General features: G+C 40.2%; 1 protein-coding gene across 3 annotated transcripts in view; it reads right to left on the bottom strand.

Annotated features, from left to right (window-relative positions):
• Window positions 1–2578: 2578 nt before the first annotated feature.
• CMC2 (C-X9-C motif containing 2) overlaps window positions 2579–17746 on the bottom strand; it is a 32747-nt gene continuing 17579 nt past the window's right edge. For 2 of the 3 annotated variants that reach the window (XM_025370799.1, XM_025370800.1), the window contains 2 exons: window positions 8454–8525; window positions 2579–2964 (listed from right to left, as the gene is read on the bottom strand). In XM_025370799.1, the coding sequence (XP_025226584.1) occupies window positions 2878–2964; window positions 8454–8525 (159 nt within the window). In that variant the 3' untranslated portion in view covers window positions 2579–2877. The remainder of the gene's footprint in view (window positions 2965–8453; window positions 8526–17746) is intronic. The other variant, XM_025370798.1, reaches the window with a different exon arrangement.

Raw genomic sequence — 17746 nt, forward strand, 5'->3', positions numbered from 1 at the left:
GGGATGAGTTCTAGAGGCCTGGCCCTTCCTTCTGCCTCATATTAAGCCCCTCACCCCTCGACCCCCTACCCCATCAGCTGGAGCCCCACTCAAATGGTATCACCCCTAGTGATTTGGTGCATTCTACCAAAGTACAGGGGAAGTGTTTCCAATACTCCCATTTGGGTGCACTTGAGAGAATAACAATATTGAGGGGGCCCTTACTTTGTGCCAGATAATTCATTACATACGTCTCAACCAATCCTCACAGTAACTCTATGTGACAGGTACCGTCACTGGGTTGAACTGGTTTAACCATAACTATTCACTGAATAACCAGAAAGATCTTTATAAAATATAAATAAATGAAATTACAACCAATCCCTAAAACCTTCTAATGGTTTTCCATTACCCTCCAAATAACATGCCAAGTTCCCTGAGGTGGTGTCCAAGGCCCGCGTGTTCTCGCCCTGCCCACCTGTGTCCTCAACTCATGCTACCCTCTCCCTTGCTCACTGTGCTCCAGCTCACTAGCATTTTATTTCTCAAACTCCCTTCCTAGAGGGAGCTGGAAAGGTAGATCATTGCCATAGCCTTGAGTGTGTACTTTATTCTACAGGGATCAGCAACAGCTGGAATACAGAGTGTAAGATGTGAAAACATTAGGTGGTTTGAATATCCCCAAAAAATGCACTCATATATTACTAATAAAATTTTTAAAAATTCATTTCCAAAGTTTCATCCAGCTCTTATGGTCAACTACTGACACTGGCCTACAGGGCCTTAGCTGGCATCTGCATGCTGACATCTCCCAATTCTGTTCTAATCCAGGCGACTCTAACGAGCTGCAGACCTAAATACCCAGCAGCAACCTGGAAGCCACCTCCCCCTGGATCTTTCACACACACTTCACCTCCCCAGTACTCCCTCCCACACAGGCACAAATCCAATGCCTGAGACATCCTAGACGCTTCCTTAAACCCTACACCTAGTCAGCCATGCTGACTCCTCCATGCTTGACTCGTCATTCCTCTTGATCCCCAAAGCCACATCTTTCATTCAGGCCCTCATTTCTAACTTCAGTTAGGACAAAAATCTAATTGGTCTCCCTGGGCATAATCGTCCTTCCCCTCCAATTTATCCCCCAAATTATAACCAAAAAAATCTTACTAAAATACAAATTGAAATATATCAGCCTTCTAACTAACTCCTCTCCCCAAATCCCTAATCACCATATTAAAATCTGCAACTGGTCATCAAAGCACTGGAAATAAAATTCCAACAGATTTCAAAGCTGTTTGTGATCTTCCTCCACTCTAAGCTCCCATATTCTAGTCATGCTAAATGACTTAAAGTGCGCCTCAGAATGTATCCCATTTTCACTCATTTGTCAAAGGTCATCTTTGCTAAATAGCTTTCTTGGAATAGCTCCTTCTTCATGAAGACTGAACATGAATGTCCTCTGTCTTCTATGACACCTACCTAATCATGGCACTTTGATGATTATAGGTGACTAAACGTCAACTTACCAGTTTACTACAAGATTCTGAAGGCAAAAACGTCTCATTTCTGTATTTCTACTGCCTGACACTAGGGGGACTGAATAAATATTCATACACTTTGTCTTGGAAGGTACTTCAGAATTAATTCTGGTTCTTTCCCCATCCTTCCACTGAATGTCTGTTATGCTCTGTAACTGACGTACTGAAAGTCCAGCCTCTTGAACGCCTCCTGTGATGGGGAAATCACTTATTAAACACCGACACCAACAAGGCCTCATGCTGGACATTATACACAGAACTCCACTAGAAGGAGCCCACAGCTGAGTCTGTTCCCTGACACCTGACAAGAAGATCAAGCCCCTGCTGTGGCTGCAGCTGGAAGCTGCTGACTTCCAGGTTGTCACAGGTCTCAGAAACACTTGGCAGAAGGAACACTGGTGAGATGACTGCTAGAATTGGGCACGGGAAGAACAGTCCTATACTCAACAGAGAGAAGACACACTGGCCTAAGGTTAACTGGCACCTCGAGTGGGCACATTCAACCAAATGGGAAAGCAAAGTCTGCTAAGACTCAATTCCTGACCAGATGCAACTTTTCAATGTTACGTGTAAATATTTAATCTTTTAGTCTGGGTACAGTGGCTCATGCCTATAATCCCAACACTCTGGGAGGCTGAAGTGGGTGGATCACCTGAGCTCAGGAATTTGAGATCAGCCTGGTCAACATGGAGAAACTCTGTCTCTACCAAAAATACAAAAATCAGCTAGGCATGGTAGCCTGTGCCTGTAGCCCCAGCTACTAGGGAGGCTGACGCAGAAGAATCACTTGAACCCAGGAGGTGGAGGTTACAGTGAACTGAGATGGCACCACCGTACTCCAGCCTGGGCGGCAAAGCAAGACTATGTCTCAAAAAAAAAAAATCTTTTTTAATCATTTAGAAAATCACTCTTTAAAAACAATAAAGTTGGAACATTTTCAAATAGTTAACACTGATGGTATTTCCCCAGAACTCTTCAGTGTCATGTTGTCAGAAAGAAAAAGCCTAATGGCATTATTTGCCCTAATGCCAGGAGACTCTAAGAGAAAGGAGAAAAAAATTATTTAAATAAATTATTTTTTATTGAGGGAGATAAGTTACTCAGATATTAACTGGCTGTAGGCAAAGGGAAGAAACATGGTGAAGTCAGGTTTGCTGGTAAAGGGGAGACGGTACTAAACGCCCTGCCCAACAAACACTCAGAATCCAGGGTTTTCATATTTCTCCACAGTTCCAATCTCTCACAGGTCACCTTCCATTCAAAGGATTATGGAGACCAAATAAGATAGGATTCTTTCAGGTATCAACCCAGAGTCTTTAGGTCTTCTCTCAGCCAAGGCATCCAGTGAAAATGCAATTTATTTTTCGGATTCCTCTGGAGTATTAAAAAGTTTCTTTCGCATTGCAATGCCATCCTCCCTGCTCTTGATCCTGTTTTGTATGTACTGAAAAATAAAAGGAAGAAGGGGGGAGAAAAGAGACAGCAGATTATGTTACTATTTATAGCAGTATATTATTTAGAAATATTTGCAAAATATAAATGTTCTTTGAGGTTAACAGGGGTTAAATTTTTTAAAAATGTTCTGACAAAATTCTTCTTTTATTGAACTAAATCTGAGATTGGAAATAGCGACCTTAGAGAATATCTCATATCTAGCACAACTTAATTCAATACAGTACAGCATCTACATCCTAATAGGTGCACAATTGTTTGCTCAATTTCCTCCCAAAATATGAATTCAATAAGCACTGAAGACGGGCAAATTCTATCCGTGTTCTCCAGGGGCTCACAGTCTAACAAGTCCTCTAACTTCTGCTGAGTACCTCTAGTGGAGGGGCTCACCTCCTTGAAAGGTAGCCTAACTGCTGGTCAGTTCTACTCATTCCAGAGTTTTTCATTTTAAACCAAAAGTGCTTCCCTGTAAACTCCATGAGAGGTACCTTGTCTAACTGTTGGACAATTCTACTCATTCCAAAGTTTTTCATTTTAAACCAAAAGTGCTTCCCTGTAAACTACCACCTTTTATTTCTTCTTGTCTGCTGTAATGTTCAAATATTTGATTACAGATAACCCACTTACTACCTTTTGGGCTGAACATTGCTGGTTTCTACAACTGCTGCACAGAACATAGCCTCTGTCTTTTAATATCGAACCTATAAAATGACTTTTATTGACTTTTTATAAAGCACTTTAATATCAATGCCCCTTACCAAAAAAAAAAAAAAATCACAACCAAAATTGAATACAGTGCTCCACTCACAATGACAGACATGGACTACAGTGGGCCTAGATGTTATGACCAACTCACATTGTATTTCTTTAGACATTATCAAAAGAGTAACTGGTTCTTAGCAACCTATCCTACTGACTCATATAGAAACACATAGCTCAGCTTCCCAAGGTTTCTTCTCATGAACAGTTAACAAACCTGATACTCCTCAAATCCTATGTTTCGTAATCAGCTACATATAAACGCAGTTTTCACCTCAAGAGGTTTTCGGCCTAGCATTCTGATCTGGCCAGCAGGTTATAAATAACAGCAGACATGAAGCCTGGCACTTAGATTTTCTTAAATAGTTAACCTACGTTTAAAGCAGAGAAACTTAAAAGTGTTTTTATATGTATATATGTACAAGCTTACAATATATATACCAAACCAACACACTTTAAAGGTGAATGACTGTGTTTTCCCCTGGGCAGAAGGGGAAAAGGGTAAAAGTAAATTCCAATAGAAAAAACTGAAAACATGTGAACAGTTAAACATCAAAATCTTCTAGGAGCCACAGATCTGGAGAGCAAGGCCACAGAAATTGAAGATTAGTGATATCGAGCTCATCACGGACGAACCCCGCCATCCGAGACAGTGTAATGTGGGGATTCATGACTTTGAGTTACTTCACTCTTCTGGGCCAGTAACTTCAAATATAAGCAGGTGGGCTAGACAATCTTTAAGAAGTTTTGACTGAAGGATTCTAACATATCTTCTGGAATGGTAGTTTTCAAACTTTTTATTCCTTCCTTGTCAAAAGGCTACCTCAGGCCAGGTGTGGTGGCTCACGCCTATAATCCCAACACTTTGGGAGGCCAAAATGGGCAGATGGCCTGAGGTCAGGAGTTCATGACCAGCCTGGCCAACATGATCAAACCCTGTCTCTACTAAAAATATAAAAATTAGCCAGGCGTGGTGGCACGCACCTGTAATCCCAGCTACCCAGGAGGCTGAGGCAGGAGAATCACTTGAACCCAGGAGGAGGAGGTTGCAGTGAGCCGAGATCACACCACTGCACTCCAGCCTGGGCTACAAGAGCGAGACTTCGTCTCAAAAAAAAAAAAAAAAAAAAAGGCTACTTCAAATTACACATGAAGCACGAGGTCCCTTCAAAGCCATTCATTTTATCTATCATGCATTCAATCTACTCATAAAATTGTTTGGGAAAAAAATCAAAAAACACTATTCTAAAACAAGGAGGGATACCTGCTGAGAAAAAGCTTTCATATCTACCTTTAATCACATCTACTGGATTGCCCCCAGCAATCAGGTTGAGGAGGGTCTTAAGGGAAAGTCTTCAGAATACTTTGTAGCAGGCCAATAAATAACTTACAGGGCAAATCAAAATACAGTGTACATTAAAATATGTTAAGACATCTCCAAAGGAAGTCAAGATCGTCCCTGAACAAAAGGGGGGAAAAGAATGAATATGAAGTTACTCACAAAACTCCATCAAACAATAGACAGAACAAAAGGCCAATTAACCCCAAATCAAACAAAACAATTAAGATGGACAAAAGAGGATGCCACAAAAGTATTATTAGTGTTTTTGTTGTTGTTGTTGTTGTTGTTTTCCAAGAAGAAGAAAAGGCCAGGTGCAGCGGCTCACACCTGTAATCCAAAACTTTGGGAGGCCAAGGTGGGAGAACTGCTTGAGCCCAGGAGTCTGAGACCATCCTGAGCAACACAGCAAAACTCCATCTCCCTAAAAAAAAAAGAAAAAAAAAAAAGAATAAAAGCAGTGACACAGCAGAGTCCCAACAAGAAATGGCCATATACTTTTTCTACTTAAAAGCTTCATGGAGGCCAGGCGCAGTGGCTCACGCCTGTAATCCCAGCACTTTGGGAGGCTGAGGCGGGCACATCACAAGCTCAGGAGATCGAGACCATTCTAGCTAACACGGTAAAACCCCGTCTCTACCAAAAATACAAAAAATTAGCCGGGCATGGTGGTGGGCACCTGTAGTCCCAGCTATTCGGGAGGCTGAGGCAGGAGAATGGCGTGAACCTGGGAGGCGGAGCTTGCAGTGGGCCGAGATCCTGTCACTGCACTCCAGCCTGGGCGACAGAGCAAGATTCTGTCTCAAAAAAACAAAACAAAAAAATGCTTCATGGAATGAAGTAATCAGATGACACATGAAGCAAAGAGTAGCAGGAAAGCATCTGAAGCAAGCATTAAGAGTAGAGAAGAAATACATGAGTGTAGACTCAGAAATTAGTGATGGGCGAGCAGACAGAAAAACATCTACAAATTAGAGAATACAATAACATACAACTACATAGAGGACTTAGAAAAGAAATCAAGGAGAAAACATAAAACGTATAGGAAAACAAACTCAGACAAAGTAAGAAAAATATCTCCAACAGTCTACTAAAAAGTCACTAACAGATCTCAGGCCAGCTGAGAAGACAATTTCATATGAAGATCTAATTGACAAAGCAGTGGCAAAATTTCTTAACCACGGGGGAAAACATCTAAAAACACAAAAAAAGCTACGTTATACAGCTGAAAGAATGTAAAAACCAAATAGCCACACCAAATAAAATAATATGAGCTACATTTTTCCATAAGCTATCTATCTATCTACCTATTTATTTATTTATTTAGAGACAGTCTCATTCTGTCACCCAGGCTAGCTAGAATGCATTCATTTATTTATCTATCTATCTATCTATCTATCTAGAGACAGAGTCTCTATCTATCTATCTATCTAGAGACAGAGTCTCACTCTGTCACCCAGGCTAGAATGCAGTAACGTGATCTGGGCTCACCGCAACCTCTGCCTCCCGAGCTCAAGTTATTCTCCTGCCTCAGCCTCCTGAGTAACTGCGACTACCGGTGCCCGCCACCATGCCTGGCTAATTTTTTTGTATTTTTAGTAGAGTCGGGTTTCACCATGTTTCCTAGGCTGGTCTCGAACTCCTGACCTCAGGGGATCTGTCTTGGCCCCCTAGAATGCTGGGATTATAGGCATGGGCCACCACTCCCGGGCAATACTATTTTTTAGAGATAGGGTCTCACTCTGTCACCCAGGCTGAAGCACAGTGGTGACCTAGATAGCTCACTGCAGCCATGAACTCCTGGGCTCAGGTGATCCTCCTGCCTCAGCCTCCCAAGTAGCTAGGACCACAGGTATGTGTAACCACACTTGGCTAAATTTTAAGAGATTTCTTACAGACAGGGTCTCACTACGTTGCCCAAGTTAGCCTCAAACTTTTCAGCTCAAGGAATCCTCCTGCCTCAGCCTCTCGAATAGCTGGGATTACAGATGCCAGCTCATAAGCTTACTATTAAAACAGAAACATTGCCCTAGGTGTAGTTTTCATGTAAACTGGTTTTTTCATATAAAGGACAAATATTTATAATAAATCATTTAAAAACACTAAAAAGGCTGGGTATGGTGACTCATGCCTATTGTCCCAGCACTTTGGGAGGCCAAGGTAGGAGGACTGCTTGAGGTTAGGAGTTTGAGACCAGCCTGGGCAACACAGCGAGACTCTCATCTCTACAAAAAAATGTGTAAAACCTTAACCAGGCACGGTGATACGCACCTGTAGTCCCAGCTACTCAGGAGGTTGAGGTGGGAGGATCACGTGAGCTTGAGGCTTCAGTGAGCTATGATCACCCTACAGGTTGGCATGTACCTGTGGTCCTAGCTACTCAGGAAGCTGAGGTGGGAGGATCACTTGAGTTTGAGGCTTCCGTGAGTTACGATCACCCTACTGCACTCCAGCTTAGGCGACAGAGAGAGATCCGGTCTCAAAAGAAAAAAAGAAACAAACTATCACTCTTCAGTCAGAACTCCGAACAGTTCTTCAAACAGTAAAGGTGAGTGTCACACTGAAAAGGGAATCCAGGAAGGGAAAATCAGCCTGAGCAAAAAACAAAATCAAAGGAAAGATGCTGGACAACTTCAAATATTATATTTAAACTTTTCAATCTGAGGCAAAAAAAAAAAAAAAGTTCAGAAATAACAAAAATGATATCTGAAACGCAAAATTTTAGCCATCGTATATTTTAAAAAGTTCTGGACACAAAAAATCTGATGTACGAAACAAATTGAATCAAATTTCTTTTCAAAGGTTTAAAATGCACTCTGCTTATCTGGCAGTGCCTGGAAAAAGACAATGAACTGTGTACGGTGGCTATTTGCCCAAGTCCAAGTCGTGCCCTAAGTTCAGGAGATGAGTGTTCCAAAACAAGTCAAATCAGATCCCTATGGCTTCCACAAAGCATAACTACAAAGAAATTCAAAATGTTAAAGCTGAAAAGAGCCTAATTCTAGCCTCCTCAATTTATATACGGAAATTGAGGCCCAGAGAGTTTTAATTACCTGCCTATCAGCTAATAGGTGACTGATATAAGTCTTTCTGCCGGCCAGAGATACAACTTCCTAAACCATTAAATTCATCCAAATGACCTACAGTAATCATCACAAGGAAGTTGTTTTCCTCATTTGTACTCATGGCCAAAAAGCTATGTTCTAAAACTGTCCCCAGAAAAGCTTTCATTTCTTCCCTTAAACAGAGGAATGTCATATACATGTAAAGTCAATTTTCTCCATTACACAAAAATTTGGGAAAAATTCAATAATGGCAGTAACATACAATATTCAAATATGTTCTATTGTTCAACTATATCCATCCTTTGACACTTTTCTTACCTCATTTCTCAGGCATTTTCTCACCTCCCGATCAAAATCGTTACAATAACCAAAAAATTTCAGAATGTTGTGCTAAAAGGAAGAAAAGGAGTAAAATATTTCATCCCATAATATGCCAAGGTTTAGGGCACATACAATTTAAATACTCCTACAGAAATTAGTTTACAGTGTCACTTTGTTAATAAACAAGTAATAGTTAAATCACATGTATGAAGCACAGTTGGCCCTTGAACAACATGGATTTGAACTGCATGAGTCCACTTAAACGTGGATTTTTTTCAATAAATATATTGAAAACATTCTTGAACATTTGTAACAATTTAAAAAAACTCGCAGATGAACCACCATAGCCTAGAAATACCAAAAAAAGAAATAACAAAAAGTACAGCATAAATGCATAAAACATGTAAATATCGGCGGGGCACGGTGGCTCATGACTGTAATCCCAGCACATTGGGAGGCCAAGACAGGTGGGTAGATCACGAGATCAGGCGTCAAGATCAGCCTGGCCAAGATGGTGAAACCCTGTCTCTACTAAAAGTACAAAAAAAATTAGCCAGGCGTGTTGGTGGGCGCCTGTGATCCCAGCTATTCGGGGAAGCTGAGGCAGAGAACTGCTTAAACCCGGGAGGCGGAGGATGCAGTGAGCCGAGATTGCGCCACTGCACTCCAGCCTGAGCGACAGAGTGAAACTCCGTCTTAGGAAAAAAAAAAAAAAAATGTAAATACTATTTTGTCATTTACTACCATAAAACATATAAAAATTTTAAAACATTAAAATTTATCAAAACTAACACACACACAGAACATATATAGCGCCATTCAAAGTTGAGAGAAATGTAAGCAAATGTAAAGATGTATCAAATCACAACTACATAAAATTAACTGCGATATATATACTGTACTACCGTAATAATTTTGAAGTCACCTCCTATTGCTATTACAGTGGGCTCAAGCGTTACAATTATGCACTTAAAACACCCTGTGATACCAATAACATACACAGGAAGCAAGTCATGTTTACTGCAATAACCATAAACCTTGAATAACACCATGGGACCCATATGAAGCGCCACTAGTAATGCTGGAAGTGCTCCCAAGAAGCAGAGAAAAGTAATGACATTACAGGAAAAAGCTGAACTACTTGAAATGTACTGTAGATTGAGGTCTGCAGCTGGGGTTGCCTACCATTTCAGACTGACATACATCATCTTGTAAACAGATGATGTAAACTTACATATTAATAAATACAATACCATACTATAAATGTATTTTCTCTTCCTTATGATTTTCTTTTCTCTAACTTACTTTATTGTATGAATACAATAAATTATACATATAACATACAAAACATGTGTTAATCCACTATTTATGCTGTCAGTAAGGCTTCCAGACAACAGGAAACTCTCGGTCAAGTTTTTGGGTAGTCAAAAAGTTATATGTAACTTTCAACTGCATGGTGGTGAGTGCCCCGAACTTCCAAGCTGTTCAAGGATCAACTGTACACAAATGAACAAATTATCCTGGTTTTTCTTACAAAGAAGGAATAAACATTCTGCAAGTAGAAACAAAGATTTAAAGACTTTTTCTTGATGAAAGGGAAGCCTACTTACTAACCCACCAAAAACCTCACAAAGACAGTGTAAATGTTTTATCATAACCTAACACCCTTTTCTTAAGGGAAATGTTAAAATCAGCACAATCCATTCTCTATTACAGGGACTGGTGTCAAGCTGCAGCGTGGCCACACTGCCATGGGCAGAGTAACTTCACTACCGAACACTGTCCTGTAAGAGTTACCTTATTATTAAATGCTTAGTGCCAGAGCCCCTTTCTCATTAGCCCCCATTCAAAATGTCACCAAAACACATCAAATACATAATACAGGCATACACGGTGGCTCATACCTATAATCTCAGCACTTTGGGAGGCCAAGGTGGGCAGATCACCTCAGGTCGGGAGTTTGAGACCAGCCTGACCAACATGGAGAAACCCCATCTCTACTAAAAATACAAAATTAGCCAGGCATGGTGGCACATGCCTGTAATCCCAACTACTCCGGAGCTGAGGCAGGAGAATTGCTTGAATCTGGGAGGTGGAGGTCGCGGTGAGCAGAGATCGTGCCATTGCATTCCAGCCTGGGCAACAAGAGCAAAACTCCGTATTGGGAAGAAAAAAAAAAAAAAATAACACTATCATTAGATGCCCTACAAAGGTCATATAGACAAGCCACTAATTTATAATACAAGGAAATCTGCCTGAAGTTCAGTTTGATTTAAAAAATAAAATCTCCTAGCTGTTTCTAGTCCTGTGAGTATCATCGTGGCAGAAAGTATGAGTGCTCTCTGAAGCAGGTTAAGCTGAAGCCTGAAGTTAAGAACCTGAAATCCAGTAGGAACGTAATTAGTGTGTTTGCACTTCACGATTTTCAAGGGTGGGTCAGATAGCATGGTGATCTGTTTTATAATGACAGGTCATATATGCTGAACTTGGTAGTTGTAATAATAAGCACATCTTTTCCTTTTCGTTCTAATTAAGACTTTCATGGAAACCAGACAACACATAATTAATAAGCTATGCCTCATGCTATTTCTTTTTTTCCTGCTTCACCACCATTTTAAATGTACGTTTCAAGTCCACACTGAGTAAGTGGTCAGTTTTTCCAGGAAGCATTTAAGATAGACTAAAGTCTCCTGTTTGTTACTTAATGACCTTTCCAGAATAAATGTTTTAATTTAAAAAACTTTCTGTACTTAATTTTTATTTTACTTTTTTCTTTCCTCTATCATTCCCAAAGAATAAGTATTTCCTGTGTATTTTTCCTATACTACTTCCTTGACAACAAATAAACATGACAGTGAATTTTCACCCCTTCTAGTCAAGCAGTTTTCAAATGTTAGACAATATTTCATAGTTGACATTTATTCATATCATTCCATACATGTACATCTTAATTCAAAAATCCATGACAAAAACTAATTTATATGCTTCCTTTTACCTAACTAAGGTAAAATGAGAATTATACTTTTGTGATGTTAACATGAAAAATATCAGACCCAAATGCCTCAGAGAAATTGGTAGAAGAAATTCCCGCAGGCTACAAGTTTCTCATACTTATATAGAGTAAGTCTCTAGTGCCTGGTGTCAATTTCTTGAGAACCAAACCAACCGAGCAATTGATTGAATAAGTGAATCAATAGGTATCTGCAAACCTTTTACATAAAGAACAATGTCCCAGGCACCAGGGATGCAGAAGTGAGCAAGGTGGATCTGGGCCCTACTCTCACAGTACATAGTCAGAGGGAAAAAGACAAATAAGAAGTGATTGCCATAAAGCAGTGGTTCTCAAAGTGTAGTCCAGAGACAACCAGGGGTTCCTGAGACCTTTGCAGGGAATGCACAAGGTCAAAACTATCTTCTCAATAACACAAAAACATTTGTTTTGTTCATTTTCATCCTCTCACAAGGGTACAGTGAAGTTTTCCCGAGGCTACATGAAGTCTAACATTACAACAGATTGAATGTAGAGGCAGACATGAGAATTCAGGTATACTTTATTAATTCAGACATTAAAAAAATGAAAAGCGATGTCATTCTTTTCGCTTTGTTCTGGTTTGAAAAGTAAAATTTTTGTGAAAAATAACTATGCTAACATGTCATCTGACCATGTAAAATTATAATTTATCATTGTAACTTTAAAATAATGTTTTTAATTTCTCAGTCTTCATTTCTAATCCAACAAATATTGTACGTATCACCCACATAAACAATAGCTCCCAAGAGTCCTCAATAATGTTAAAAGAGTGTAAAGGAGTCCTGAGACCAAAAAGTGTGAGAACTGCCACGAAGCAGAAAGGCACTGTGTATGATGCTACACAAACAGAGTGACTGCACCAGGAGAATCTAGGCCAGGAAAGGGAAAAGGAAATGACCAACTAAGCTGAAGAAAACCTGATGGATGATAAAACCTGGTTTAGAAAACAGTAAGTGGAGCCAGAAGGAATGCACTAAGTTCAGCAAAGAAAAAGCAAGTACAAAAATCAAGGCTTGGAAGACAGAAATTCCATTCTCCCATGTACCTGCAAAAAAAAAAAAAAAAAAACTACCACAGCAATGAGGGGGAAGGAGCTGTGGGAGAGTGGTGAAGACTAACAGCTACTTAAGGATGAGTTTCATTAAGGACTTGAAACACAAGGCAAGACATTTATAATGCATTCTATAGCCAAAAGGATCTATTAAAAAGGTGACAATGAGCCAGGCACAGTGGCTCACGCCTGTAATCCCAGCACTTTGGGCGGATCACCTGAGGTCAGGAGTTTCAGGCCAGCCTAGGCCAACATGGTGAAACCCCGTCTCTACTAAAAATACAAAAATTAGCCAGGCGTAATGGCGGGCGCCTGTAATCCCAGCTACTCGGGAGGCTGAGGCAGGAGAATCGCTTGAACCCGGAAGACAGAGGTTGTACGTGAGCCGAGATCGCGCCACTGCACTCCAGCCTGGGCGACAGAGTGAAACCCTGCATCGAAAATAAAATAAATAAATAAAATGCAGATTCCTAACAGCTGCAGTGAGCTGAGATCCCACCACTGTACTACAGCCTGGGAGACAGAGTAAGATTCCACCTCGGAAAAAAAAAAAAAAAAGGTAACAATGATTAAACTTATTTTTGAAACATCACTCTACATCCAGGGTGGAAAACTGATTTAGACAAAAAAGAAAACAAAACCACCAGGAGACCAGATAGAAGTCCTTTACAGGTGGCCCCAATAAAAGTGTTGGCACGGACTATGGCAGGGGCCCTGGCAAAGAAGAACAATGGTTCAAGAGAGATTCGGCAGAGAACAGCACCTGGTAAAGACTCACAGGAAGAGGTGAGGCAGATGGAGGAATTAAAGATGACATTGGCTTTCAGCTAAGAATGACAGTGGAGGTTTTAAAAAGAGAGAAGATAAATTTGTATCTGGACATGTTGAGTTTACTGGTGGAACGCTTAAGTCCACTGTCTAGCTGAGATAAACAGACCTGGAACTCAGAGGAAATCTGAGCCAGAGATACAGATTTGAGAGTTACTGAAACCAGGAAAATGAATGATTTTTTGCAGGAAGGTGTGGCCTGGGGTAGCCTGAAGAGTGGCCAAAGAAACTTAAGGAAAACCAGGGAAGAGAAAGTTATGGTAGAAGCCTGTGGAAGAGTGTTTTGAGAGGGAATCAAATGCTGCTGGGAGAAAAATGAGGTAACTACTGAAAACATCCACCAAATTTGGCAGCAGGGCAGTCATTAGTGATCTTGGTAGTTCTGGGACCCTAGTGAGGGTAGAACCCAAACTGAAAGAAGAAAGCAGTGTTCTTTCAAGAGTCAGCTCTGAAACAGACGCTACCACAAGATACCAGAAGGCTGGGATTATGGGAAGGAATCTTATGTATTTTCTCATGATGGAAAAAATGTGGGCATTTCAAAATGCTAAGAAGAAGAAGAGAAAAAGGCAAAATACAAAAATTTTAAAATGGTGAAAAAATCCAGTTCTTAATGAGTTTATCTCTGGATGGTTGAACAAAAGGTTAATTTTTGTTTGCTTTACACTTTCCTACCTCTTTTATACTATCTAAAATGATATGTATAACTGACATATTACTTTTATAAATCAGAAAAAATACATAAGGAATTCCAAGTAGCTTTGAGGAAATCAGCTGTTCTAAATTCTGTATTTTACCTTCAGATGGAAAGAATATCTAAGTCTTGCTGACAAATGTAGGCAAAATAGGCCAGTAGATCAGAAGTCACCCACAGACACCTGAAAGCTGTGGAAATAACATTTGTCTGCAAAGATCACAGCAGAACTAAAAAAGCACAGAAAGAATGATAAAAGCACAGCAAGGTAGGCTATTTGGAGATAAAACACTCAGGCACTTCAAGCAGACTGGAGAGCACTGCAGCATTCCAGCACAGACAGGGGCATTCAGAAAGACGGACTAATCAACAAAAAAAGACTAAAACAGAATTACACAAACTCAGGGCTAAAAGACATCTTAGATAATATAATTCACTCAATTTATTAATTAAATAACTGGGATCAGGGCAGGCACAGTGGCTCATGCCTGTAATCCCAGCACTTTGGGAGGCCAAAGTAGGAAGACAACTTGAGGCCAGGAGTTTGAGACCAGCCTGGGCAACACAGGAGAGCCTCTCTCTAAGAGGGGGGGAAAAAAAAAATTGAATTATCCAAGCATGATGGCACACACCTATAGTCCCATCTACTCAGGAGGATGAGGCAGAAGGATCACTTGAGCCCAGGAGTTCAACGCTGCTGTGAACTTTGATAGTGCCACTGCACTCGAGCCTGGGTGACAGAGCGAGACATCCTCCCCACAAACTTTTTTTTTTATTTGAGACGGAGTCTTGCTTTGTCACCCATCCTCCCCATAAACTTTTAATTAACATTTTCTCCCCCAGATCTGGACCTGCAGAATTATAGCTGTTTTAAGTCACTAGGTGGTGGTGTTGCTGTTGAGAGACACAGTCTGGCTCCATTGCCCAGGCTGAAGTGTCAGAGTGACACCACTGCTCACTATACCCTCAAACTCCTGGGCTCAATTTAACACTTAAAAAGTGCAAGTCTTCAGAAAGATCACTTAGGTAAAACCTGATGACCGGAGATATCTTTAAAAACAACTGTCAATTTCAAAGTTGAAGAAAAGTTGCAAGAACAGTGCAAAGAATTTCCAAATAGTAACATTTCACATTTGCTTTATTCTTCTAGCTCTTACATACACACACGAGCTTTTCTTCTGAACCGATTAAGTTGCAGATACAATGCACGTTTCCTAAAAAAACAAGGACTTAAATTTAAGTCCCCATAGGACTACCAAAATTAGAAAATTAACATTAATACTAGTATCTAATTTATAGATCTTATTCAAATTTCACCAATTGGCCTAATAGTATCATTCATGCAAAAGGCAAAAAAAGTTGGGGTTTTTTTTTTCCCCGGTCCAGGATTGCTATTGCATTTAGTTGTCATGTCTCTTTCATCTTTTTTTTTTTTTTCAGCTCTTACAGTATTTTTCTTATCTTTTAATCTTTTATTTGAAACAGCTTGTCCCTTTTTTCTTTCATTACCTTGACATTTTAAAGAGTACAGGTCAGTTATTTTGCAAAATGCTCCCCCATTTGGGTTGGTCTGGTGTTTCTTCACAACTTGATTCAGGTCATGACTTTTTGGCAGGAATACCCTAGAAGTGATGCTATGTCTTCGGTGTACCACATCAAGAGGCACATGGCAATTTGTCCCATTATTGATGTTAACTTCTATTACCTAGGTAAGGAGCTACCTGCCAAGTTTCTACACCGTAAAGTTATTCCTTTTTCCTCTGTAATTATTATGGGTACACACTTTGAGACCATTTAACTATCCAATTATTTCCTCAAACTTTTCACCCACTAGTATGAGGATCTATTAATGATTACTGACTAAATCAATTACTATTACAACGGTTAACAAACAGTGATTTTCTAATTCTAGCACTCCTCTTATATTTTAGTTGGCATTCTACTGTAATAGAAACTTTCCCTTTTCATCCATTTATATATTTATATGAGTTTGGACTCATGGATCCTTATTCAATTGATTATATTATTTTCATCACTTTGTTGTTCTGTCCCCTTTTTGGCCAGCAGGAATCCCTTCAAGCTGGCCCCTGTCCTTTTAACCGCCCCCATTATTCTTTGATAAATGTCTTACTTTCTGGTACAAGATGTTGCAGGTTCTTCTTGTTTTTTCCCAGCCCTAGCCCTACAATCAGTAATTTCTCCAAGGATCCCTGTTACTGAAGAGTGGTATTCAAAAACAAAATCTGGGCATTACGTACGCTCATTGCTACAGGAAAACATATATTGAATACATGTATGAAACAAACATAGACATACATATCTATCTATTCTACATCTTATATATACTGAAAACCATGAGTTCACACTGATATCTCTAATTCCAATCCAACATCACAGCATACATCCTAGCCTTTCCTCTTCCATATTTATGACAGTAAGAAACCTGTCTCTTATTATCTACAGTATGTTTACTTATTTGCTCAGTCTTGGAATACACAGAATACTCAGAAGCCAGTTTCAGAACCGCCAATCCATGCCACTGCAAAATCCAAACTACTAACAACAGCTCTACCTTGTCTTTAGCACATGTTCAAATTACTTGGGTTAGTTCGTTTTATCCTTTAGTGTAATTAGCTGACTCATTTGAAGTAAGTTTGTCTGGTTTTGCTTGTATTCCATTTTTGAGTTTTCTGCCCAACCCTGCTCATCCCTTTTTTATCCTTTTTTTTTTTTTTTTGGAGCAGATGAAACGTGAACAAAGTTCAAACAACATGAATTATATAAAATATGTAATTTTTTTTGTTTTTTGAGACACAGTCTCACTCTGTCACCCAGGCTAGAGGGCAGTGACAATCTCGGCTCACTGCAACCTCCCTCTCCCAGGTTCAAGTGATTCTCCTGCCTCAGCCTCCTGAGAAGCTGGAATTACAGGGGCCCATCACCACGCCCAGCTAATTTTTTATTTTTGGTAGAGATGAGGTTTTGTGATGTTGGCCAGGCTGGTCTCAAACTCCAGGACTCAAGTGATCCACCCACCTTAGCCTCCCAAAGTGCTGGGATTACAGGCACGAGCCACTGCCCCCAGCCAAAAGATTTTGTAAAAGTGTCACTCCTCCACTCTGCTCCTACCCACCACTCAGAAGGTAATAAATCTCATTAGCTTCCAGTTATCTTGTTTCTTTTTGCACAAATGAGGAGATACAAATATGTTTTGCTTATCTTCTTTATACAAATGCTAGGATACTATAAATACTGTTCTGTCCTTTGATTTCTTCAAGAAATGTATCCTGGAAGTCATTACACGTCAGTTCAAATAAATTTTTTTTCTTCTTCTTTTCAGAAGCAGGGTCTTACTCTGTTACCCAGGCTGGAGAGCAGTGGCACAATCACGACTTACTGCAACCTCGACCTCCCCAGGCTCAAGTGATCCTCCCACTGTGTTCGGAATTGGTGGGTTCTTGGTCTTGCTGACTTCAAGACAGAAGCCGTGGACCCTCGCGGTGAGTTTTACAGCTCTTAAAGGCGGCGCAGCTGGAGTTGTTCGTTCTTCCTGCTTTGTTTCTTCAGATGTGTCCGCACTTTCTTCCTTCTCCTGGGTTCCTGATCTCACTGGCTTCAGAAGTGAAGTTGCAAACCTTTGCGGTGAGTGTTACAGCTCATAAAGGCAGCGTGGACCCAAAGAGTGA

The sequence above is a fragment of the Theropithecus gelada genome, chromosome 20 (genome assembly GCF_003255815.1).
Source record: "Theropithecus gelada isolate Dixy chromosome 20, Tgel_1.0, whole genome shotgun sequence".
NCBI lineage: Eukaryota > Metazoa > Chordata > Mammalia > Primates > Cercopithecidae > Theropithecus > Theropithecus gelada.